Source organism: Staurois parvus, unplaced genomic scaffold (assembly GCF_062004578.1).
Source record: "Staurois parvus isolate SC_StPar_1 unplaced genomic scaffold, SC_StPar_1.0 ptg000262l, whole genome shotgun sequence".
Classification (NCBI taxonomy): Eukaryota; Metazoa; Chordata; class Amphibia; order Anura; family Ranidae; genus Staurois; species Staurois parvus.
In genome coordinates, this window is record NW_028318058.1 from 263,804 (window position 1) to 290,805 (window position 27,002).

General features: G+C 43.8%; 1 protein-coding gene across 2 annotated transcripts in view; it reads left to right on the forward strand.

Annotated features, from left to right (window-relative positions):
• The first annotated feature begins 1,489 nt into the window (after nt 1–1,489).
• The window catches only part of LOC149459338 (septin-10-like), a 101,411-nt gene continuing 75,898 nt past the window's right edge, over nt 1,490–27,002 (forward strand). For both annotated transcript variants that reach the window (XM_089681229.1, XM_089681230.1), the window contains exon 1: nt 1,490–1,581. In XM_089681229.1, coding sequence (XP_089537355.1) covers nt 1,549–1,581 — 33 coding nt within the window. In that variant the 5' untranslated portion in view covers nt 1,490–1,548. The remainder of the gene's footprint in view (nt 1,582–27,002) is intronic.

Below are 27,002 nucleotides of genomic sequence, written 5' to 3' on the forward strand. Positions count from 1 at the left end.
TCCATCAAGATCAATAATACAACCATCAGTCCCTCCCCTCATGCCAGGGTGCTAGGTGTAATCCTAGACTCCCATCTGTCCTTTCAGCCCCAAATCCAATCGCTGTCCAAATCTTGTAGACTTCACCTCCACAACATCTACAAGATATGGCCGTTCCTAACCTCGGAAACCACTAAACAACTTATTCACTCCCTGGTTATATCTCGCCTTGACTTCTGTAACTCCCTCCTCATTGGCCTACCTAATCGCAGGCTATCCGCTCTTCAGCCTATCATGAATGCTGCTGTCAGACTCATCCACCTTACTAACCGCTCTGTATCTGCCACCCCTCTCTGCCAATCCCTCCACTGGCTTCCCATTGCCCAACGGATAAAATTCAAAACATTAACAATAACATATAAAGCCATTTATAACTCTGCCCCAAATTACATCACCAATCTTGTCTCCAAACATCCACACCGTACTCTCCGCTCCTCGCAAGACCTCCTACTCTCTAGCTCCCTTGTCTCCTCCTCCCATGCTCATCTCAAGGACTTCTCCAGAGCTTCCCCCATCCTCTGGAACTCTCTACCCCAATTTATCAGACTATCACCTACTCTGCTCAATTTTAGGCAATCTCTGGAAACCTATCTCTTCAGAGAAGCCTATCCTGCCCTCAGCTAATAATGGAATCTTCTATTCCTCCTACCAGTCCATCCCCCAGAGTTACTACCTTTTGTACCACTAGCCCCTCCCTCTTAGATTGTAAGCTCTAAGGAGCAGGGCCTTCTGAACCCTCTTGTATTGAACTGTATTATTACGGTATTGTCTCCTGTTATATTGTAAAGCGCTGAGCAAACTGTTGGCGCTATATAAATCCTGTATTATAATAATTCTGTGTGCTGTGTTTGTGCTTTACACTGTAAGTACACTGCTTTGTATGGCTGTGCTATGCAGAGCCATACAAAGCAGTGTGGTGGAGCTGACAGGGGAGAGATCTGTGTTGTTTACATACAGTTTCCCCCTCCACTGACCGGGACCAGTGGTTGATAGCCAAGGCCGTGAATTGCGGCGCAGGTAAGGTGTGCTCGCCCCCTACCCGGAAATGCTAAAGTACGTATATATACGTGATTTTTGCGCACCCCTGCTGCCCTGTAGTAGTTGTATATGAAAAATGAAAAAACGGTTTGTCTTTTGCACGTGTATGAAAAATAATAAAAAGTTGTTTGTATGTAGCTGAAAAATAAATGTTTCTTTTTTTCTTCTTAGTCAAAAAAGAAGAAAAACATACTGGCTGTGGTTCTGGAAGAACGGTGCTGCTTCGAGTCCGTACTGAAACGAATGAATGAATAACAGACAGTGAGTGGAATGTAGAAGGGTTTACCAGCTGTGCGGCGCTCCACACAACAGGCACAGGCAGCTGATCCTACCTGCCCGGCTCATCACACTCACAGGGGAGGGGCCGTGCAGCTGTTGTGGGCGTGGCGATCACTTGCAGGGGCGGGATCTGAGCAGGGTTGGTGTGAGGGGCGGGGCGGTGGAGGAGCGCTGCTGTTGAGTGTGGAAGTTATGGACGCTTCTCCGGATCTGTCCCGGCATCTGGTGAGTCAGACTTTGCCCGATCCGCCGTATTGTGGAGGTGGGGGAGGGAGGAGAGGTGGCTGGCAGCCTGGCACGCTGCTGTCTGCATGTGATTGTGCGCTATGGCACTGGCAGCCGCGGTGTACAGAGAGGGGATGTGACACACCCAGAATAAATGGACATAGTGGGGGGTAGTGTGGAGATCCGGCTGGGAGAGGACAACTCCTTCCTACTGTCCAGTGTGAGGACCGATCACCGTGATCTCCTGATGTGCTCCCAGTACAGAGTGCATGACAGCTCTAGTATTGATCACTAGGATACTATTGGTGATAGAAGTCTTCTGATCATTTCTGATCTCAGTTGTCCAATCAGTGATCATAGCATGGAACTTTCTGCTTGTAGTGTGATCGATTGGATGAGATGGAATCTTTATAGATGATATGTTATGGACAATCCCCATGACTGCTCCCACCACCATCTACAACAGGGGTCTCCAAACTTTCTGAACAAAGGGCTGGTTTTCTGGTCTTCTGACTTAAGGGGGGCTGGACTGTAAGCAGTGGGAGTGGAAAATGCAGAATAGTGCCCCATCACTGATGTCAGTGGGATGAATAGTGCCCAATCATTGGTGTCAGTAGAAGGAATAGCTCCCCAACACTGGTATCAATGAAAGAAAATTTGCCCCAATACTGATGTCAGTGGAAGGACCGGTGCCCCAACAATGGTGTCAGTGGAAGGACCGGTGCCCCAACAATGGTGTCAGTGGAAGGACCGGTGCCCCAACAGTGGTGTCAGTGGAAGGACCGGTGCCCCAACAGTGGTGTCAGTGGAAGGACCGGTGCCCCAACAGTGGTGTCAGTGGAAGGACCGGTGCCCCAACAGTGGTGTCAGTGGAAGGACCGGTGCCCCAACAGTGGTGTCAGTGGAAGGACCGGTGCCCCAACAGTGGTGTCAGTGGAAGGACCGGTGCCCCAACAGTGGTGTCAGTGGAAGGACCGGTGCCCCAACAGTGGTGTCAGTGGAAGGACCGGTGCCCCAACAATGGTGTCAGTGGAAGGACCGGTGCCCCAACAATGGTGTCAGTGGAAGGACCGGTGCCCCAACAATGGTGTCAGTGGAAGGACCGGTGCCCCAACATTGGTGTCAGTGGAAGGACCGGTGCCCCAACATTGGTGTCAGTGGAAGGAATGGTTCCCCAACACTGTTATCAATGAAAGACATTTTGCCCCAACACTGGTGTCAGTGGAAGGACTGGTGCCCCAACACTGGTGTCAGTGGAAGGACTGGTGCCCCAACACTGGTGTCAGTGGAAGGACTGGTGCCCCAACATTGGTGTCAGTGGAAGGACCGGTGCCCCAACATTGGTGTCAGTGGAAGGACCGGTGCCCCAACATTGGTGTCAGTGGAAGGACCGGTGCCCCAACATTGGTGTCAGTGGAAGGACCGGTGCCCCAACATTGGTGTCAGTGGAAGGACCGGTGCCCCAACATTGGTGTCAGTGGAAGGACCGGTGCCCCAACATTGGTGTCAGTGGAAGGACCGGTGCCCCAACATTGGTGTCAGTGGAAGGAATGGTGCCCCAACATTGGTGTCAGTGGAAGGACTGGTGCTCCAACATTGGTGTCAGTGGCAGGAATAGTGCCCCATCTTTAGTGTTAGCAGGAGTAATAGTGCTCTATAATTTATATCAGTGGATGGAATTATGCCCGATTGTTAATGTCAGTGGCAGGAATAGTACCCCATTGATGATACCAGTGGGAGGAAAAGTGCACCATCTTTAGTGTTTGTGGAAGTAATCGTATTCTGTAGTTTATATCAGTGGGAGGAATTATGTCCTAATATTGTTTTTGTGGAAGGAATGGTGCCCCAAGGGCCAGATAAAGGCAGTCAAAGGGCCATATTCGGTCCCTGGACCACAGTTTGGAGAACACTGATCTACAACAATGGGGCAGTGTATGGGCTGCATTGGTTTACTGAAATCACAAAATAGGATTTATGATGGATTGTAGTGACTTTGTTCCATTATAGACATGCTTACAAAGAGCTTTGTTCAGGATGGTAAGTTTTCTGCCTGGATACCCCCCCCCCAGAATCATGGAGTATAGAGCTTTTCTCCTGGGTCATGCATGCCCAGAAGAATGAATGACTGCCCACAAGACATTTATGATAGGGATTTATAAGGCACATACACATCAGTCCCTTCCTTACAATCTAAGGTCCCTATCTCACATGCGTACATACACATACTAACATCATGCTGGACAGGAGCCAACGTACCTTTGGAAAGAAATCCAGAAAAGCCCAGGGAGAATATGCCGACTCCATGCATATAATGTTCTGATTGGGATTTGAACCAGGATCCCCAGTGCTGCAAAGATGAAGTGCTAACTACTAAGGCTGGTCATACATTATACAATTATCTTGAGAATTTTGCTTTAGATTTACCAAAAACCATATAATATGAGGTCAATCCCAAACTAAACTTTCTTTCAATTGTATCCAATTAGGCAGGCCCTTGCACTACATAGTTGAAGGTAAATCTAAAGGAAATTGGGCAGAAATTGGACAGAAAATTGTATAGTGTATGGCCAGCCTAAGCCACTCTACAGTCCCTAGAGTTTTAATTCTTCAATATGTGCATGACTACTATAAGGAGCATACGGACATGTAAAAAGTGGGACCCATTTGCAGTTTAGCATTGGGGTGAATTATTGCTTATGCCAATTGTCACATGGTAATGAACTTTGCATTAAAGAGATATTAAAGGCTGAGGTTTAAAAAAAAAAAAAAATAGGCATGTCATACTTGCCGTCCTCTTCTCCTGACTGACCCCTCCCCCCTGGAGCTCCTGACCCCCCCGTAACCACAGAGCAAACTGCTTGCTCTGGGGGCAGTTGTGCATGCTCCCTCCTGAGCACCACTCTGTTTCTCTGAGCCCTCATTCACACTGGTGCAATTCATCGTGTGATTTGACAGTTGCAAATCGCATGTCAAGTTGCACCCCATTGCCAGCAATGAAACCGTTCAAATAACAAACATGTCCTAGTTACCGTCCTCTTCTTGTGTCCCCCACTGGCGCTCCTGACCCCTCGCCCCCCCGTTGACTGCCCACAGAGCATACTGCTTGCTCTGGGGGCAGTCGTGCATGCTCGCTCCCAAGCCAAACTCTTGTGTTTCTATGAGACCTCATTCTCACCAGTGTTATTCTTCATGCGATTTGACAGTTCCAAATCGCATGACAGGTTGCACCCCATTTCCAGCAATGAAACCGTTCAAATTGCCACAACTCATGTCGTGACGACTTTGAAAAGGGTTCATGCACTACTTTTTCAAATTGCATTGCGACTTGCGTAGACTTCTGTTGAACGAAGTTGCAAGCCACAATGAAATCATCGAGGTGCAAATTCCACTAATCTGCGGCTTTGAAATCACGATGAAGTAGCACAATGTCAAAGCCACACTGGTGTGAACCAGGGCTAAGACGCACAAAGCGCAGCTCAGCCCTGCCCCCTCACTCATCACTGGCTGTGACTGACAGCAGGGGGAGCCACTGCTGTGTCTCAGCCAATGAGGAAAGAGAGATTTGGGAGAGCCGAGGCTTCCATGCACAGTGCTGGATCGAGATCAGGCTCAGGTAAGTATTGGGGGGGTTGTGGGGGGAAAAGCACACAGAAGGTTTTTTTTACCTTCGTGAATAGAATATACCACAATGCAGCAGAAATAAGAACTGTAACATATGTAAAATTAAAGAAACTCTCAGTGCTCGACTCAGGTAGTCCATGAAGACAGTGCGATTAATCAGTGCTGAAGTTTATTTTTATTTATTTCAGGTACTTGCCCTCAAATTACACAGCACTTTACATATATATTGTACATTCACATCAGTCCCTAACCCTCAAGGAGCATACAATCTGAGAGTAATCAGTGCTTCTGCCATAGTAACTGTACAATGGACACCAGCACTGGATTCCGAGTTAGCTTGACGATCTTTATTGGACACATAAAATTCCATATAGTGCCTCAGTACTTACTCGTTTCAGCCCAACGGGGCCTTAATCATAGCAAAGTTAGCCAGCTTTCCACTACTGGTATGTGGTGGTATGCTGTCTAGCTTTGTTATGATTAAGGCCTTTTTGGGCTGAAACACGTAAGTGCTGATGCAATGTATGGAATTTCTATCCTGAACATTAGCATCCTGGGCAGCTAGCTCAGACTGAATGCTGGTTTCAACTGTACTGTTATCAAAACACGTGCATGCATTGCCTCCCACTGTAATTTATTTTTATTTATTTCAGGTACTTATATAGCGCTGTCAATTTACGCAGCACTTTACATATATATATTGTACATTCACATCAATCCCTAACCCTCAAGGGGTGTACAATCTAAGGTCCCTAACTTACATTCATACATACACATACTAGGGACAATTTAGACAGGATCCAATTAACCTACCAGCATGTCTTTGGAGTGTGGGAGGAAACCGGAGTACCCGGAGGAAAACCCACGCAGGCACAGGGAGAACATGCAAACTCCAGCCAGGTGGTGCCGTGGCTGGGATTCGAACCAACGACCCTAGTGCTGCCAGGCATTTAACCACTGTGCTGCCCTATATTCAGATTGAATGCTACAGTGTGCGTTGCATGTGGTTGTGAGGCAGTTTTGTTGCAGCCCCATTACTGGAGCAAATTGGATCGTGCTTTGCTGGGTGTTTTTGCCTTCCTCTGGATCAACTGTGGGCATAGGATTATAACTACTTTTTTTTTTTCTCTGGGTGGACTTTTGTCTTTTTTTCAGCCAGACTAACTATGTAACTATGTAACAGTGATGGAGAGGATCGTTTTTGCTGCAATGGGGGATGTTGGGGGTTGCCCTCAACCAACTCTTTTTCCATTATGGTACACTTACCTTACTAGTGCACCCTCCTCCAGCACTGACTGATCTAGGCTGTCCGTTGCTGCTCCATCCCCTATCACTGCCATCTCTTCTTCCAGGTCTTTCATACTTCTGGGCATGCTCCGTATAGTGTACACGGAAAATAAAACCCGCTAGAAGGAAGAAGAGGCAGTTTTTGGCAGAAGAGACTTTGCATTTCTCATGCCAAAAAATGCAAGTTTCTAGCAGTTTTTTTTTTCCATTTTTGAAGTTTGTTTGTGCCTTAAGAAGCGGCATGTGTTTTTGCAGCTGTTTTGTTGCCTGCGCCCCTACTACACTGCACCAAACAGAGAATGCCATAAACAAGTGGAGTGCTAAAAGTCACACCCAGCATGCAGCTTCTGTGCAGACACTGTCCTCTCTGTCTTCCCTAGCCTTGGGCTTTTCCTTTTCATTCATTGTGTTTGGAGAGTACATAACTAAGCACTTACACAACCAGAAGAAATGAAGGGAATGGCTGCACCCAATACTTCTTTTGCCAAACATGATGTATTCATACTACAGCTGGAAAATGGGTACCTTCTCACTAATGACTGGCCTTGACAGTAGGGTTTGTTGAATTCTTTTGTAATGTAATGACAGTGTTTGTCACACCTGAGCGTTTTGTCAAATCTGTCAACAAACAAAACTGCATGCAATTAAAGTGGTTTTTATGGCAGAAGGCTTTTTACCTTAACACATCCTTTACATTAAGGTAAAAATTGTTCTACATGCATCCCCCCCCCCTCATCAGCCCCCCAAATGCTTACCTGAGCCCGATCTTGATCCAGCGATGTGCACGACAGCAGTAGCTTTCTCTCAACTCATTGGACAGAGAGGCAGCAATGGGAGCCCTTGGCTCCTGTTGCTGACAGTCACAGCCAGTGAGTAGAGAAAGGGTGGCTCAATGCTTTTGCTCGGAGCAGCCCCAATCCTGCTCTTCTCAGGTCCCCCGCTGGCTGCTCCCCCTGTTGAGTTCCCACGTAACAAGATGCTTACTATGTGGGCACTCGTGTGCTCGCTCCTGAGCCAGGCTGTGTATCGATTGACACACAGCAGTGAGGCAGGGCTGAGCCTTACTCGGTCAATGGACACACAGCACAGCTAGGGAGCGAGCACACACAAGTGCCCCCATAGCAAGCATCTTCCTATGGGGGCACCTTGCAGGGGGAAGGATCCAGGAGCACAGGCAGGGGACCCGGGAAGAGGAGGATCAGGGGTGCAGTTAGAATCACTTTAAATAGTGGCCATTTACATATGAGTGCTCATGTGCCCTACACTCAATGCTTGACACTCCAAAAAGTGACAAGAGCTACCCATAGACTTCAGTGGAAATGCAAGTAAATACTCAAATTGAGTGATTACAAGTGAATTTTAAAGTGTTACTAAACCCAGGACCCTGCATTCACTCTATCTGGTCTCACACAGTACACAGAACATGGAAGCGCAAATATTTTAGTAAATATAAACTGCTAAATACATTTTCTCATCACCAGTTAGAGCAGTCTTGTGACTTCAGATGAGCACTGGTTAAAGATTGTAGGAGGAGCTTTTTTTCTGCTCTGGGAGGATGCAGAACCCCTGGCCTCTGTCTGGACAGTGCTGATTGGCCTTGTGCTGACCACATGCACTCTCCCAAACAAAGAGAAAAAAAAACCTAACAATACACACCAAACAGAGCATGTGCAGAAGGCTACAGGTTCAGTCTGTCTTATCAGTGTGGACATTTGAACAAGAGGAGGGGCAGAGAAGTCAGGATCAAACAGCTTTTTTACATAATGCAGAGGATTAACCCCTTAAATTCCACAGTGAGTATAACAAGCATGCTTTACTGCATATACAGACTGATTTTACTGTTATGGATTTAGTAACACTTTAAAACTTTTTTTTTTTTTTTAATTTAGTAAAACTGATCCCCTCCCCTAGTACATCTGGTCCCCTCCCCTAGTACATCCCATTGGCTTAAACAGAAATGTCGTAAGCTGGATTATACATGTAAAATGCTTATAAAACGCTAAGATTCCATGCACACTAGCTTACAAACACCAGTGCAATTGGCAGAAAAAAATTCTAACTTTGAGCTTTTTTTTGTACTAGCGTTTAGCATTTTTTTCTGCCAGAAAAACGCTCTCAAAATCGCAAAACAGAAGATTTTTTTTTTCTGCTTCTAAACACTGAGCTTAAAAACACCTCTAGACTACCTAATGTGCAAGAACACATAGGATAATATTAGTTGCTTCTACAGGCAAAATGCTAAACTCCTCTAGGAATAGTGTTTTTTTAGATTCGTGAGCAATGAGCCTAATATGCTCACAGAAACACTCAAATAAAAATGCCTGAAAACACCTACAAATTGCTCTGCTCAGATGTGAATGCAGCCTTAGGGCTCATGCACACTGGACTTAAAAAATGCTGCTTCTACAGGAATTTCAAGAGGAGAGTTTCGAGGCAGAAAAAAAAATCAATCACCTTTTGAGAGGTGTTTTCAGGTAGAAGAAACATTCAATAGTGCACAAACACAGCGTTTAGCTTTTTGAAGCGTAAGTTGAAAAATGAGTAGAGGGGAATGTTTTGGGATGAAACTGCTTCTAAAAGCAAACGCCTATAAACTCTCCCAAACTATTGGGCAATACAAGCCACTATGAGTGTTTTTTGGTTTTTTTTTTATGCCTTTTTCTGCCAGAGGTTTTGACATTTTTTTTCTGCTCCTAGTGTGCATGGACCCTTAAGTGTATTCCAGTGCAAATTAAAAATAAGTACAAAAAAATGCAGTATTTTTGCAGTACATCTCTGCATTTCCCCATGTTTCATCCATTTAAAGACTTTGCAAGCACAGAAAAATACCTGGTGATCAGCTAATAATTCCTCTTGTAGACTGCTTGGTGTCAGCCCTGCCCAGTTTTCTTTTGTTGAACTACTCAACCACTCCCACTCTTCATCAGCAGTGATTGCTGGCTGGGAGCTTTGAATAAGCTGCAGCCACTGGCAACATGTCATTATATCAAACAGGGTTGGCGACCGCACCTAGCCTCTCACAACTGCATCAGGAATCAAAAGATTCCTGCAGCTACAATTCACACTGGCCTAAGGGTCTGTTCACACCATCCAGCACTTTATAACACAATGGCTGTACCTCACTGTTCCTTTTTTCCTTTAAACAAACTGTATTGAAATGTCGCACAGATGTTTCTTTAAGTTCAATTGGCTGCCGTGTGGTGCAAGATGGTGCCTCGCACTGCGGTGCACTGAAAAAAAGTAGTGCATGGACTGCTCTTTTTCAGCGCACTGTGCCTGCACACCACTGCAAGGCAGTCTAAAACTAGGCATTTTGCCCTGTCATGCAGTGGGACTGCGCTGGAATAACTGATCAATGCAGTCTAACAGGATCTGGTGTGAATGTTACTAAACCCACAACAGTAAAATCAGTCTGTATATGCAGTAAAGTATGCTTGTTATACTCATTGTGGAACCTAAGGGGTTAATCCTCTGCATTGTGTAAAAAGTCTGTTTGATCCTTACTTCTCTGATCCTCCCATTCTTCTATTGACCCCAATCCATCTGCTGATTGAACAGAGCCTTGGGGGCAAGCTGCATATGCTCAGTTTGGTGTGTATTGCTAGAGAGGTTTTTGTTTTTTTTTCTTGGGAGAGTGCATGTGATCAGCACAGGGCCAATCAGCACTGTCCAGAAAGAGGGTCAGGGGTTATGCAGCCTCATAGGACAGTCAGAGGAGAATGAAAACTACTACAAGCTTTAACCAGTGCTCAGCTGGACACTGATAGAAGTCATAAGGCGGCCATATACTGATTATTATTATTATACAGGATTTATATAGCGCCAACAGTTTGCTCAGTGCTTTACAATATAACGGGAGAGAATACAGCAACAATACAGTTCAATACAAGAGGGAAAGGAGGGCCCTGCTCCTTGGAGCTTACAATCTACTGATGATGAAAAAAGGTATTTAGCAGTTATATTTACTAAAATAATTGCATTTCTATGTCTGTGTACTGTGGGAAACTAGATAGAGTGAATACAGGGTCCTGGGTTTAGTAACACTTTAATCACCGGTCTGAATGTTGCCCAAGAAATTTGTTGAAGAAAAATTTTCCATCCTGCTCCTTCAAATGTTCTCATCACTGTGGTCAAAACTCTTTGATCCCAATACTAATTAGAAAACTGATTGAACATTCTTTTTAAACTTGCTAATGAAATTCTACTAATGTATGGTCAACTTAAGAGTTAATTTCCCTTCTAGATCCTCTCTCCCTCACATATTGCTCTTCCGTTGCAAATAATGTGACTCAAAAGAATATGACTGATTGCTATGGATACAAAACAGAATACTTTTCTATTACTTGAAGTAGTTTGGTTTTGTACTTCCTTTTTTCAGTAAGGCACACCAAAAGGATAAGAAAGAGGAAAAACAATTTACAGTATCATGTTCTATGCTCCAGGATATACAATAAATCTCATTATGGCAGCTTCCTGTCACCAAAAACTGAAGAGCTGATATTGAGGCTGTACTTATCTATGTATCTGCCTCTGAGAGTTACATGTCCATGCTTCTTTTATACACAAGACATGAAGAATCTTGTGGTCTCATTAGTGGTGAGTTAATTGCAATTCAGATTAGTGGTGCCAGCTGGTGGCCCAGGGCCAGTGCTCCATTGGCAGCCCTTCTGTCCATGGGAAGAATGTGTTTTAACAAATACATTTTTTTCAGCTTTGGCTGTTCACTCACAGGTTTCTGTGAGGTTATTTAGATATAGGGCTGAAATCCAAATGAATCAGACCTGCTTACGTAGGACATTCATAAATATTGCACTGTAGATGCTACCGGGCAATACAGCTCTTCTGGTGCCTTCTATTAATTCATTAGTAAAGGTCACTATGGAGCTCTGGTGCCCAGTCGTTGAACAGAGGTCCACATGCAGTCCTTTGGTACTTATGATTTAGCCCTCAGACCCCAGCAACCAGTAGTGGGAATATTGTTTTGTAAAGGGGATGTAATGGAAGTTATCTCTAGCAGTCTCCTATAATGTACAGGCAAAAGAGATCCACTATGCTCAACCCAGTCTCCAGTGCAGGTAAGGAAATGCATCCGTGGTCACACAACCTCCTTTGTAGGCAAGGTTCATCCAGTGAACGTCCAGCAATGGCAGCATCTAATAGGAATATGAAGGCTTTATGTAAATATAGGGCTAAAATCCAAATGAATCAGACCTGCTTACATAGGAAATTCATAAATATTGCACTGTAGATGCTACTGGGCAATACAGCTCTGCTGTTGCTTGCTGGTAATTCATTAGTAAGGGTTGTTATGGAGCTCTGGTGCCTAGTCTGTGAGCAGAGGGCCACAGGCAGCTCTTTGGTACTCATGATTTGGCCCTCAGGCCCCAGCAACCAGTAGTGGGAGCATTGCTTTGTAAAGGGGATGTAATGGAAGTGATCTCTAGCAGTCTCCTATAACGTACAGGCAAAAGAGATCCACTATGCTCAACCCAGTCTCCAGTGCAGGTAAGGAAATGCATCCGTGGTCACACAACCTCCTTTTTAGGCAAGGTTCAACCAGTGAAAGTTCAGCAAAAGTCAGCACACGGCAGCATCTATTAGGATTATGAAGGCTTTATTTAGACATAGGGCTAAAATCCAAACAAGTCAGACCTGCTTACATGTTTCAGCCTAGTGGCCTTAGTCATAGCCATGACGTTTGCTAGACTTTCTCATATAACTTATCTCCAGTCTCTAACAGTCTCTTGCAGTACATTTCCAGCCTTCAATTATACCTGTACCAGTTTCTAACCATCTTCAGCAGTCTCTGAAGTACTACATATACTGAATAATATGTGCAGACCCTGTGGATGTCAGGGGCTGCAGTTGAGGCCCACTATATCTATTAAGTTGACCACCACTGCTATAGGTGATTTTCCCTGCTGCTTTTATTCCACATCCCAGGTACTCAAAAGACGTCTTAAGCTGGCCATAGTTGATGCAGTTCTATTTCTTGCAACCATGGGTTGCAGGAAAGAAAGTCGCTTGGTTTCTGCCATCAACACAGTCAGTGTTGATGGGGGAATCCCTTCCGTGGAGCTGTTGTGTTCTCACGGCTGGGAGATGCATGGAGGGGGGCCGTCCCTACCAGGGGAACACAGAGCTATAGCCACTGGCAATAATCGCATGAAGAATACAACAGGCTGGTTCTACCCAAGTCATACAACAATCAAATTGGGTACAATCAGCCTGGCCATAGATGGTTCAAATTTTCTCCGGTTCTTTTTCTGAACCAGCTGAGATTTGAACCATCTATGGCCGGATTTACATTCTTTTCAGAGTGCAAAGCTTTGTGTAAATTTTCGAAGGTGCGGATTGATCTCCTCTCCTCCACTAACAGAGTAGCTTGGATTCTGTAAAAAGAATGCAAGATGTTTTGTGACTGGAGGAGATGTGCAATGAGCAACCCACTATGATTAGTGTAGTAGAGCCAAGACTGTAAGATTCTGCACTGACCCATTGATGATTGTTTATTCATAAAGGTGAACGCTCACACAATGCTGAGCCGCTATGTGATCCATCGGCTGGGCTGTTTATGTGTAAAAGCAGCCCTGATAGACACATAAAACCACAGCACTGAGTGGTCTGAATGAATGATCAGTGTTGCTTGTTGATTCATAAAAGATTTCTCAGAGCTGCAGCTCTGTGTAATGTATCTACAGATGATTTACCTTCATACAGGGCATCAGCAGATACTTCACACAGAGCACTTGTTCATTCATAAACCTATGAATGAACACGCAGTACTGAATGTTTATTCATAATGGTGAAATATAACTTGGTTTAGAGATGGGGCGAAGCTCTGTGCTGGCTGTGCCTTCCCCTACGGTAATGCTCATAATTTGGGGTTCAAAAGGGGGTGGAGTTACAGTCAGCATATAGAGGTGTATTTTGGGGACAACAGGAATGTTGCATTTTGGGGATCAAGTGCATAAAGCACAACTCCTGGAATTTTGAAAATTATCCCTGGCAGTGGGGCTTGTTTAGTCCATGGAGAGGAGAAGCATTTTAACTGATCCTCTGCTCCCAGGCAGATGATCCTTGCCCATGCTATGGCCATGGATTGTCCCTCAGTGTCATCAAGTTCAGTGCAGGGCTATGGATTCTGCATTGGGCTTAATGTCATCAGGACCTTAGACTGCTGGAACATAGAGGAGAAAACACTGCAGTGAACGATCTAGCGGCGTGAAGAATTGGGTAAGTTAATCTACTTTAACAAGTCCCCCAGATGAATACAAGCAATAAACGCTTGCAGTGCAGTTAAAGCCTCACTCCAGGGATCATTTTTAAGTTTCACAAAGTTGGTTGTGCAATAGCACCACCCATAAGCCTCCTGTATGATGTCCTGTCAGCTTCCCCTCTGCCTCCAGTTTTGTAAGGAGCACATCCCATTCTGATTCCCCAGACCAGGGGTAGGCAACCTGAGCGCGCCGCAGGACTACAAGTTCAATCATGCCTCTGCAAGTCATAGCTGTAGCTGTCAGTTTTGTAATCCTTGCAATGCCTCATGGGAAATGTAGTTCCACAACAGCTAGAGAGCCACAGGTTGCCTACCCCTGCCCCAGACAAACAAGTTCAAGTAACACTTCTATGTGTTAACCAAGTCAAAACAGTGATAATACCACTTCAGCCACAGTCCCTGTCTGCTGCCCATAAACTCTGACGCGTTTCACCTGGATTGGTTGAGACATAGAGGTGCCACCTCTACAGCTAAATCCAATCAGGGGAAATACATCAGAATGTGTGGTTAATGGGCGGGGAGCATGGCCAAAGGGGTTTTATTACTGTTTTGACTTCGCTAACACAGTGCAGCTTGAACTTATTTTTTACAGAGTTGGCTTTAAATAAAATGTAAACATGCTTACCACGACTTCTTCCTGATTAAGTGCTTCTGGTGTAACATTTGAGGGTGAATTGCTCAAAGTTGTCTGCAGCTACAGAGGTCACTGAGGGCTTATTTTAAAGCTTATCAAGCAAGTTCATAGCATATTCATGGGTATACTTTAAAAAGAAGTGTAGGAATTCTATGTTCTGAAGTGTCCATAGTGATAACGGCAGGCTCACCCAAAAAAGTAAAGATTTAATTTAAACGTTTCTTCTGTCCATCACTCAGCCCTTTCACCCTTCACGGTTCACCTAGTCACGTTAATGATAGTTTGCCAAGTATGCCATTACAATTACCAGTATGGTATTAAAGCTCAGTGATGTCACAGAGTATCTTTCATAGATGTTCCCTGGGCCCTTATACATTCTTCTCCTGCTGGTACCCCATAACTCTCCAGCTTGTGGCTGAAGAGTGAAAAAACAGCTCTTTTGTTTATAAGAGCTTCAGAGATATGTTTAGCCAACACCACTAGATACATTTTAATGTTGACCTTCAACTTCTTCAGTCATTTCCATAATTTGCTTCCCATCCTCTCCTGTTACACAATCATATATTTGTTTATGTAGAAATACCCTTATGCAGGACCTGCCCCCCACTTCCGTCTTTCATGCCTAGGCCGTCTTCCAGCCTGTAAGCTGCCCATAGTCTCCCAAGAATACCACATCATGCGTTCCAGAAGGTCAATCGGGGGCATCTCTTCCTGGTTCATTCAGCTGGCCCCCTGATGATGTGCCGCAGAAAGAGAGGGCCAGCTCCTGATGATGTAGAAGAAAATGGCAGCATGGGATGTGGTATGCAGCAATGGTGTGGGAGATCCTTCAGGACAACACTGGATTTGTTGGTGCGGTGGGTATGACAAATGAATGACAATCCAGTGAAAAAGGTAAGAAGGGTTTGGAAATGAGATTGAAGTTACTTTTTTACAGTCTTCCATTGAAATGCAGACACGGGCACCAGAGCATCACTTTTCACAAGCCACTATTCTGTAGCTCCAAGAGTGTATCATTGGGGGGTTTTACATAAGAACACAACTTCGGTGGGAAGATACCTGGATTTACGTATAAAAAAAGGAAGGAAAAGACGATGCAATTTGTCATCTTCCTGGTACATTACTAAGTCCTGAATAATAGGACAGGCTGCTGCACTTGACAAGCTTTCCTTGCAGAAATCAGTACATTCATATTTTGAGGTCGACTTGCTAGTAAAGCAGCATGCCACAGAAAGAGCCAAACCCCCATGATTACTCATAACCACATTTTAGAAGGATTATTTTCTAATACAAAACAATAGCCAACATTCTTTAAATTAGATTGTGGTCCAAAAACAAAAAAAAAGTCCAGGCATCATTATTCGTCAAAGTAGGGGACCTTTGAAGCTCTTTTAAGGGTTTGAATTGCATGTAAAATCCTGGTTAGAGAGCTCCTGTGGAAAATCCCACTGGCTTGATTTTTCTTTGGCTAAGCTACACAGAGAAATGAAAGCTGTTTTGTCTTACTGTGGAAATCATGATGGAGAGATTTTTTTTTTTTTTAACTGTAGTTAATGTTAACTTCAAATATCCAATTTGCCATAAGTCTTATTGAATATTTGATGCAACCACTGGCTAGAGCAGGCATCACTAGGTGGGTATGGTGGCTATGGCACATGTTCTGTGCGCCTCCTGAAAAAAAGTGCATTGGCATTGCCACCTAGCAGCCTGGATGGTATTCTTTTTTTCTTCTTCTCTCTCGGCCCAGCCACCCTGGTGTCTCCTGCTCAGCCATAGACCACCAAATTGATCCTATTATTGTAAACATGCAGTTGTGCAGCTCCCATGCCCCATCCAGACCTGCTCCACCTCCCATCATCCACCATGCTGCCATAAAGTTGGTAGTAGGGCTGTGATATAGAGGGGGCTGAAGACACTGATGTGAAGGGGGGATGTGATGAAAGGGGGTCTATGATGTGGGGGGAGAATATGTGATGCAAAGTGGGGTCTGTGATGTGAAGGGGGGACTGAGGACACTGATGTTAAAGGGGACTGTGATATGAATAGGGGGCTAAAAAATTGATGTGAAGGGGGCTGTGAAGTAAAGGGAGGGCTGTAATGTAAAGGGTTGTGGTTGCAATGTAAAGAAGAGGGCTGTAATGTGAAGGTTGGACTGTGATATGAAGGAGGGAGAAGCTGTAATGTGATGGTGGGGACTGTGATGTGAAGAGGGGTGGTTGAAATGTGAAGAAGGGGGGAGTGTGATGTGAAGGGGGGTGAAATAAAGAGAGGGAAGTAATGTAAAGAGGGGTGGTTGTAATATAAAGAAAGGGGGGCTGTAATGTGAAGGGGGGGGCCTGTGATGTGAAGGGGAGGGGCTGTGATGGGGAGAGGCTGTGATGTAAATTAGGGTGACTGTGAAGTAAAAGGGAGGGATGTGATGTAAATTGGGGTGACTGTGATGTGAAGGGTGGTTGTAATGTAAAGAAGGGGGCTGTGATGTGAAGGGGCTGTGATGTAAATTGGGGTGACTGTGATGTGAAGGGTGGTTGTAATGTAAAGAAGGGGGCTGTGATGTGAAGGGGAGGGGCTGTGATGTAAATTGGGGTGACTGTGAAGTAAATTGGGGTGACTGTGATGTGAAGGGTGGTTGTAATGTAAAGAAAGGGGACTGTAATGTGAAGGTTGGGCTGTGATATGAAGGGGGAGGGGCTGTGCTATGAAGGGGGGCTGTGATGTGAAAGGGGTGGTTGAAATATAAAGAAGTCTGGACACTGCTGTGAGTGATCACACAACATAATATTTAGACCACTCTTGGAATCAAAATGTACTGGCTGGACCTGCGTAAATTTTATTTCGTACCCCAGGCCTAGGCTCTAGTGAAAAGTACTCCTTTGGTCCATTATTCTCTGTAGGTCCGTCTCTTGCCTGGTGTATTCCTGGAATAGGCTGCACGTTGGTTCATTGTTGCACTCAATAATACTGAGAGGAACTGACTTTAGTGGGCTATATTTTTCCATAGCTGCTCAGAGGAGTTCATTCATTCTGGATTTTCCTCAGTACATTCCTATTTAGTGAGGGAAAACATGTAAGTCATTTATTTCTGATTCTGTAACTAGTAACTGCCACGCATTATTTTTATTGAAACTCTGTTGTCACAGGACTGCTCAGCGTGTCCTTTTTGCATGTAGATTTTTGCTGGTAATGCATCTGAATTTAAACTTCAGCCAAAACAAAACAATTTCTATTAAAGTTAAGCTGTTAAAGTTGAGCAAAAGTAATTTTTTTTAATGCAAATTTGCTGGAATTGCAAGTTACAAATTGTCTGTGCATGCACACTTGTAAATCCATTGTACCTTTGCATTATCCATATCCCATCTTGTCCAGTTTGTTCATCAGCATTAGTGGAAGGTGGTCAAAAAGAAGTACATAAAATTCTGAAACCGTTTACACATGCCGGTTCACATAGACTATATTGTCAAAAGTATTGGTTGGCCTGCCTTTACACGCACATGAACTTTAGTGGCATCCCAGTCTTAGTCCATAGAGTTCAATATTGAGTTGGCCCACCCTTTGCAGCTATAACAGCTTCAACTCTTCTGGGAAGGCTGTCCACAAGGTTCAGGAGTGTGTCTATGGGAATATTTGACCATTCTTCCAGAAGCGCATTTGTGAGGTCCAGGGACTGATGTCGGACGAGAAGGCCTGGCTTGTAGTCTCCACTCTAATTCATCCCAAAAGTGTTCTATCGGGTTGAGGTCAGGACTCTGTGCAGGTCAGTCAAGTTCCTCCACCCCAAACTCGCTCATCCATGTCTTTATGGACCTTGCTTTGTGCACTGGTGTGCAGTCATGTTGGAACAGGAAGGTGCCATCCCCAAAATGTCCCCACAAAGTTGGGAGCATAAAATTGTCCAAAATGTCCAAATATGCTGACACTTTAAAAGTTCCTTTCACTGGAACTAAGGGGCCAAGCCCAACCCCTGAAAAACAACCCCACACCATAATCCCGCCTCCACCAAACTTTACACTTGGCACAATGCAGTCAGGCAAGTACTGTTCTCCTGGCAACCGCCAAACCCAGACGCGTCCATCGGATTGCCAGACAGAGAAGCATGATTCATTACTCCAGAGAACATGTCTACAATGCTCTAGAGTCCAGTGGTGACGTGCTTTACACCACGGCATCCGATGCTTTTCATTGCACTTGGTGATATAAGGCTTGGATGCAGCTGCTCAGAAACCCATTCCATGAAGCTCTCTACACACTGTTGTGCTAATCTGAAGGCCACATGAAGTTTGGAGGTTTTTATTTATTGTATCTGCAGACAGTTGTCGACTTCTGTGTACTGTGCGTTTCAGCATGCACTAACGCCGCTCTGTCATTTTATGTAGTTTACCACTTAGTGGCTGAGTTGCTGTTGTTCCCAGTTGCTTCCATTTTGTTATAATACCACTAACAGTTGACCGTGGAATATTTAGTAACAAGGAAATTTCACGGATGGATTATTACACAGGTGACAACCTATCACGGTACCTCGTTTGAATTCACTGAGCTCCTGAGAGTGACCCATTCTTTCACAAATGTTTGTAGAAGCAGTCTGCATGCCTAGGTGCTGGATTTTATATACCTGTGACCATGGAGGTGATTGGAGCACCTGAATCCAATGATTTGGAGGAGTGTCCCAATACTTTTGGCAATATAGTGTATATGCGGATTCCATGCGGTTTGAACCATATCCAGTCCGCATGACGTGAAATAACATTGCTTCCTATTGTGCCTGTTCACATATGTCCGATGTCCTTTTTTTTTTGTTTACTATACAGAGAATGCATTAAGGTAAAAAAAAAAAAATCTGCATTTAGAACCACTGTAATGTTTCCTCTGAAACTGGGATTGTTACTGCTGTATGCATGGACTAGTTTTTTTTTAAACTAGATGTCCAAAATAATCTGTTGCCTGTGCCTATCCAGTTTCAGGGCCTATGCACACTTAGCCATTCTTGTTCATTACGTTAATGCACATGCAATAAACGCAATACGCCACTCCAGGTTGTTCCGCCTGTAACCTAGCCCTAAGGCTGGCCATACACTATACAATTTTCTTGAGATTTTTGCTTTAGATTTACCAAAAACCATATAATATGAAGTCAAACCCAAACAACACTTTCAGTTGTATCCAATTAGGCAGACCCTTGCACTACACAGTTGAAGGTAAATCTAAAGGAAATTGGGCAGAAATTGGACAGAAAATTGTATAATGTATGGCCAGCCTTAAACCATAAAAAAGGTGCCGGTCCAACTTGCAACTGTGAAGGTTTCAAAGAAAGATGGATGACTACACAGTAGGGTATGGAAAGTCCAAACGCTTTATAGCAATGGTTCAGTAATCCAAAACATCATAGCATCTCAATACAAGGAGGATTGTTGACGCATTTCACGCCAAGAGTGTTTACTCATAACTGTTGTGTGTTGCATACCCGTTCAACAAACTTGTAGCATTTTTTCTGGAGCAAGGGACCAAAATGCACAGTACTGTGTTATGATTGTTTGATCCAAGAAAAAATAATAGTAAGATTATTAAAAAAAAAAAAACCCTATAAAAAAAGAGAACTAAAGTGGAGTTGTTGCCCATATTGGCCAATAGGCCTTTATCTTTTAATTTTGGGTAAAATAATTAACTATGGACAACCACCCCACTTGTGTTTTTTTTTTTTTTTTTCTAAAAATTTTCCTTTTCCACTGGAAAGATTGATTTTCAAAAATCTGCTTTCCTGCCATTGTGCTTGGCTAACTCATGAGCTCACCCCCCACCTCACCCCCTCGGTCTCTGCCCGAATCACACACCTACTGAGCGACATATCGGATTGGATGTCGCTCCGCTTCCTTGGACTGAATCTCTCCAAGACCGAGTTTCTTGTCTTCCCCCCGGCCCCAACCCCACCCCCCATTGACTTCTCCATCACATCCAACAGCGCCAATATCAGACCCGCCCTTCAGGCCAGAGTGCTTGGTGTCATTCTGGACTCCAACCTGTCCTTCCAGCCCCAAGTCCAGTCTTTAACAAACTCGTGCGGACTCCACCTCTGCAGCATCGCCGGAATCCGCACGTTCCTAACCCCGGAGACCACTGGACGGCTCATCCACTCCCTCATCGTGTCACGACTCGGCTACTGCAGCTCCCTCCTCACTGGCCTGCCTCGCCGCCGGCTATCCCCGCTTCAGTCGATCCTGAATACGGCTGCCAGACTCATTCACCTTTCCAACCGCTCCGTTTCCGTCACCCCCCTCTGCCAATCCCTTCACTGGCTTCCGATTGCGCAACAGATCAAATTTAAAATCCTAACACTGACGTACAAAGCTGTCCACCACACTGCCCTGAACTACATCACTGACCTAATATCCAAGTACCGCCCAGCACGCACACTCCGCTCCTCACAGGACCTCCTTCTCTCTGGTTCCCTGGTCTCCTCCTCCCATGCCCGCCTCCAGGACTTCTCTAGGGTGTCACCCATCCCCTGGAACTCCCTTCCCCAACCCGTCAGATTATCGCCTACTCTCCTCTCCTTTAGGCGCACCCTGAGGGCCCATCTCTTCAGGGAAGCCTACCCCCTGCTAACTTGACCGACCTCCTCCACTCTTCCTACCACTCCATCCCCCACAGCTATCTCCTCCTGTACCACTATCCCGTCCCTTCTAGATTGTAAGCTTGAAAGAGCAGGGCCCTCAATCCCCTCATGTTTTGCATTGTATTGGTATTGTTCTGTCACATGTTCTGTCCCCCTCTGTAATGTACAGCGCTGAGCAAACTATTGGCGCTTTATAAATACTGTATAATAATAATAATAATAATAATGAGCTTACACAGGATTGAGGTCTACCTATCCGATTAGGTGATAGAGCTGAGTGCCTAAGCAGCAGTCAAGTGGAACAACCTCAGAGCAACCAAATGGATTGGTGGGGTAATGAAGGGAAGGTAAGTATTAATTGCTGCATTAGTATTACTTCTTTAAATAAGAACTCCAGGAGTTCAAGCACTATTTAAAATGTTCTGGCCAATAAGGAGATAAAGTGACACTAAATAATATTCTTATTCTCAAAATATAATCCATACACATCTACTACTTAACAGCCTGTAATCTATTTGTTTCTAAAATAGTTTTACTGTGTTTTTCTGCCTCCTTCTAACATCCTCTGTGTGCTTCCAAACCACTCTTTTCCCTCTCACTTTTTTTTAGAAAGAGCAGTGCACATTAGTTGTGGCCATGTCCACTGCTCTATGAGCAATACAAATCCCATAGTCCCTAGGCCATCTTGGGAACAAGCTAGAGAGGATGGCTAAATTCCTACATACAGCAGAACCATGGAGAAAGAACATAACCACCCCCTAAGTCAGATCACAGCAAGAGGAGGCTGACAGCAATAGAAAGTATGTTTTTGAGCTAAGAATACATACTTGAAAAGTATTTTGTTTTTGCTTTAAACCAGAGTTTAGTGTCGCTTTAAGACCAACGAGGTTTATGACACCTCGTGGACTTATATTTACGGTTTGCATTTTTATCAAGCACTGGGAGTACATCCATTGTCATACTTGTGGCACTCCAACACTGGACCTTTCGTTCTCCGATCATGCAACTGCAGAGACTTGTGCAGTTACTGTGTCCGCCCCTCCTGTCCAGAACGCTTCATATTATGTGAACCTATCTACAAATATAAAACGTTCTGTGAGTGGACAATGCAAGGGAGGGGTGGCCAGAGCAGCTGCAGTGTGAGAAAGCACTGTCAGAGCACTGGGAATATGGCAATAGGTGTACTCCCAGTGCTCAGTAATACCGCAAATTGTAAATAAAAGTGATAAGTCCATTAGGTGGCATAAACTGGCACAGTATAAGCTGGCACATTTAAAAAATTGCTGAATTCCTGAAGTTCTGCTGTAAGTCAGGCCCACACAGTATTTTGGTGAAAAAGAGCAGACAGGGCGCACAATCATCGTGCATTACCGTGGTATACCACGTGTTTATTAAATAAACAAATGGATGTATACTCACAAACCAATGAAGATAAAAGCAGTGTAAATGGTCCACAAAAACAGTCACACAATGCTGTGTCCTTTGATAAGGATAAGTTAACGCGTTTCGGGAGATAAACCCCCTTCATCAGAGCTGACAGCTTTTATCTTCGTTGGTTTGTTGGTTTGTGAGTATACACCCATTTGTCTATTTAATAAAAATGTGGTATACCACGGTAATGCACGATGAGAGTGTGCCCTGTCTGCTCTTTTTCACCAGTGTCCAGATTTCTCGATCTTTGAAGGGCAGCACCACTTCGTCTGGCATCCTGAATTTTCTTTAGTCTGCATGAGAATTGGAGCGCTGGTTTTGTTTGTTTGTCTTTTGGGCGACACAGTATTTTGGCTGCGTACACACACCAATTTAAGATGATTGAAAACAAGTTTGATGCAGTTTGGTAGAAGTTCTTATTTAAAGGTAATGAACAAGCTGACATTCTGAGCCACTGTTTTGAAAAAAGAATGCAAATCAGGAGTTCTGATTTCACTTGCTGCATGCTTGTTACAGGTCTGTGACTTAGAAAAGACTCAAAGGGTCAGCATCACAGCCAGGCAACTAGCATTTTCAGAAGGAGGTCACTATTGGCAACCTATGTGTTTCTCACTTGACAGATTCCTTTTCACAGTCTGTAAACTAATCTGCTGTGTTAAACCAACAGCTGCTACCAGGTATTGTATGATCAGCTACATAGTTCCCATGTCATGTACACAATGCCTGTAGCTGCAACTCTGAAAAGTAAATACACCTTGTAAAAGGAGTTCTCCTGTCTTAAAAAACATAATGGTGTACTTTTAGTTGCTTGCTGTACTTTAGAATGGAATTTGGAGATTTGGAGGAGGCTGAGAGCAATAGAAGTTATTTTATTTATTTTTTGAGTTTAGTGTCACCTTAAGGGCCCATTCACAGCAGCCTTGCCCAATTCATAGACTTGTTTACTACCACTTTATTTTGTCATGATAGTTAAGTCCGTTCTTACACTTTTACCTACAGGAAAGCTTATAATGCTTATCTGTAAGTAAAATTAATATCTCCTAAACTTATACTATTTTGGAGATACTCCAGCGAGCAGCAGCCGGTAATGTAACCCACGCATGCACTTTGAAGGTACGGCATACCTGTTGCACGCTAGCACATTATGATACTACCTTGCAGGGGGGACCTTTTTTTCAGAAACTTTACTACCACTTTAAGGCTTCGTTCACACTTCTGCGACTCCACAGTTGTGCGATTACCAGTGCGAATTTAGAGTGCAACTATGATATGTGTCCAAAGTCGCATATGTGTCCAAAATTGCATGTGAATGACGTCTTACACCACAACCACCAAGTTGTGGACAGAAAGGGGTTAAAATAATACCATGGAGTTCTTCCCTTTCTTTCCCTTCTTCCCTTTCTTTCTCCCCTTTCTTTCTCCCCTTTCTTTCTCCCCTTTCTTTCTTCCCTTTCTTTCTTCCCTTTCTTTCTCCCCTTTCTTTCTCCCCTTTCTTTCTCCCCTTTCTTTCTCCCCTTTCTTTCTCCCCTTTCTTTCTCCCCTTTCTTTCTCCCCTTTCTCCCCTTTCTTTCTCCCCTTTCTCCCCTTTCTTTCTCCCCTTTCTCCCCTTTCTTTCTTCCCTTTCTCCCCTTTCTTTCTTCCCTTTCTCCCCTTTCTTTCTTCCCTTTCTCCCCTTTCTTTCTTCCCTTTCTCCCCTTTCTTTCTTCCCTTTCTCACCCCTCTTTCTCACCTTTCTCGCCCCTCTTTCTCGCCTTTCATTCTTTCTCTTCTTTTCTCTCTTCCTTTCTTTCTCTTCTTTTCTCTCTTCCTTTCTTTCTCTTCTTTTCTCTCTTCTTTTCTCTCTTCCTTTCTTTCTCTTCTTTTCTCTCTTCCTTTCTTTCTCTTCTTTTCTCTCTTCCTTTCTTTCTCTTCTTTTCTCTCTTCCTTTCTTTCTCTTCTTTTCTCTCTTCCTTTCTTTCTCTTCCTTTCTTTTCTCTTTTCCTTTCTTTCTCTTCCTTTCTTTTCTCTTCTTTTCTCTCTCTCTTCCTTTCTTTCTCTTCTTTTCTCTCTCTCTTCCTTTCTTTCTCTTCTTTTCTCTCTCTCTTCCTTTCTTTCTCTTCTTTTCTCTCTCTCTCTCTCCCTTTCTTTCTCTTCTTTTCTCTCTCTCTTCCTTTCTTTCTCTTCTTTTCTCTCTCTCTTCCTTTCTTTCTCTTCTTGTCTCTCTCTCTTCCTGTCTTTCTCTTCTTGTCTCTCTCTCTTCCTGTCTTTCTCTTCTTTTCTATCTTCCTTTCTTTCTCTTCTTTTCTCTCTACCTTTCTTTCTCTTCTTTTCTCTCTTCCTTTCTCTTTCTTCCTTCCGTATCATTCTTGTCAATCTTTTTATTCTTCCTTCCTTCCTTTCTTTCTTTTTCCCTTCTCATTCCCCCCCCCCCTTCTTTTCATTCTTCCTTTTCTTTTTTTTTTTTCATTCCCCCCCCCCCCCTTTTATTCTTCCCTTCTTCCCTCCTTCCTTTTTTCCCTTCTTTTCATCCTTCCTTTTTTCCCCTTCTTTTCAAACTTCCTTTTTTCCCCTTCTTCTCATTCTTCCTTTTTTCCCTCCTTTCATTTCACCTTTCTTCCTCCCTTCTTTGTTGATTCTGAAAGCAGTTTCTGATCATGTTGCAGGGTCCTGTAGCAGGGTTGTCTGGATGTCGCTGTGTGAGCAGTGTCTGTAGTAGCTCAGAACAGGGGAAGTTTAGGCTGGTGCTTGTTAGTTGCAGAGCCACTCCTTATATGTGGAATTCCATTGCACAGTAATGCTTTCCATATGTGCCGTTTGCAGTCCTGCTCTTCTTGATGACATAAGAATGTGGGCTGCTCTAAACAAGCCTGTTTCCTTCTCTGCACTCTACACACTGAACTTCCTTTATCAGGATGTATTGTAAAATACCGCACAATGACCCCAGGCTGCATTCTTTTACTACAGCACTGTTACCTACACACTCATTGCATCTGATGCTTCTATATATAAATCCTGTATAATAATATATGAATACTGTGGCTTTATTAACAAGGAGATAATACCTCTGGGTTGAGTCATGTGGTCTTGTCTTCCTGATGTGTCATTGTTTGATCATAATGCAGTCATTTTCATGGTTGACTAGGCAGACAGATGGTTTAATTGATTTTAGGTTCTGTAGCATGAAAACAGACGCTGTAACATTAACTATGTAACACTATGGGGTGGATTTACTAAAGGCAAATAGGCTGTTCACTTTGCAAGAGAAGTTGCACTTTGCAATGGAATTTTCTCCAGAGCTTACTGAATGTTGAAAAGCTTCACTTTTCAAAGAATACTCAACCATGTGTATGCAAATTGTTTTTAAAAAACTGTATTTTTGCATGTACATGATTGGATGATGGAAACCAGCATAGCTTCCCCTTATTTACTAAGCTAAGGGAAAATTCCCTTGCAAAGTGGAAAGGCTATTTTCCTTTAATAAATCAACCCCCTGTACACTCATCTAAATATTTATCTACATTTGTTAGTATTTACTACATTCATCTTGCCAATGCAGGATGCAGATTTACAGTGGCAGAGCAGCCCCGTTGTGCTGTCATTCGCTACAGCACAAACCTGATCAACGAGTCCTGAACAATGATTTATGGCCAGGACCCACTGATTGGCTGAGCGAATGGCAGAAGAGAGCCCTGTGCTGGTAAACAACACAGGGCTCTCTACAGAGAGCAGTGATGTGGCTGTTTTTTTTTTCTCCCTGCAAAGCATGATGATAAAACAGTCACATTGCTCAGTAAAAGCAGCATACATTACACTGGTTAGGCATGCAGGTAACTCTTTGATTGCCCCTAGATATTAACCCCTTCCCAGCCAATGTCCATTAGTACAGTGACAATGTATATTATTAGCATTGATCACTGTATTAGTGTGACTGGTGATGTCAGTGTCATTTAGTCAGTTCCCATCCAGCGTCAGATTGCCCGCCACACTATCACAGTCCCACTATAAGTCACTAATCACTGCCATTACTAGTATATATAAAAAAAAATTCCAATGTATATGCCATAATATGCTGATGCTATAACTTTCACACAAACCAATTAATATACACTTATTGGGATATTTGTTTTTTGTTTTTTTTACCAAAGACAGGTGACAAAATACATTTTGGCCTAAGTTTAGGAAGAAATTTGACTTTTGTTTTTAACTTTTATTGGAAATGTTGCATAGTAGAAAGTAAAAATATTTTTTTTCAAAATGTTTGATCTTTTTTTTAAAGATCCGTGTTGCATGATTGTGCAATTACCAGGTAAAGTGGCACAGTGCCGATTTAGCAAAAAAATGGCCTGGTCATGAAGAGGGGGTAAAACCTTCCAGAGCTTAAGTGGATGTTTAGAATGGGAATGCCACATGAAAACTACATACAGGTCCACCCAAAATTGGGTATCTATGAGAGTACTTCACTCTGTGTTTGAGTCTACATATATTTCAAGCTGCCATACGTTAGTAGTACAAGCTGAACAAAAAAAAAACAAGCGGATTCTCCCATCCACGAATCTGTGCCTATTGTGTTATGGCAGTGGCCT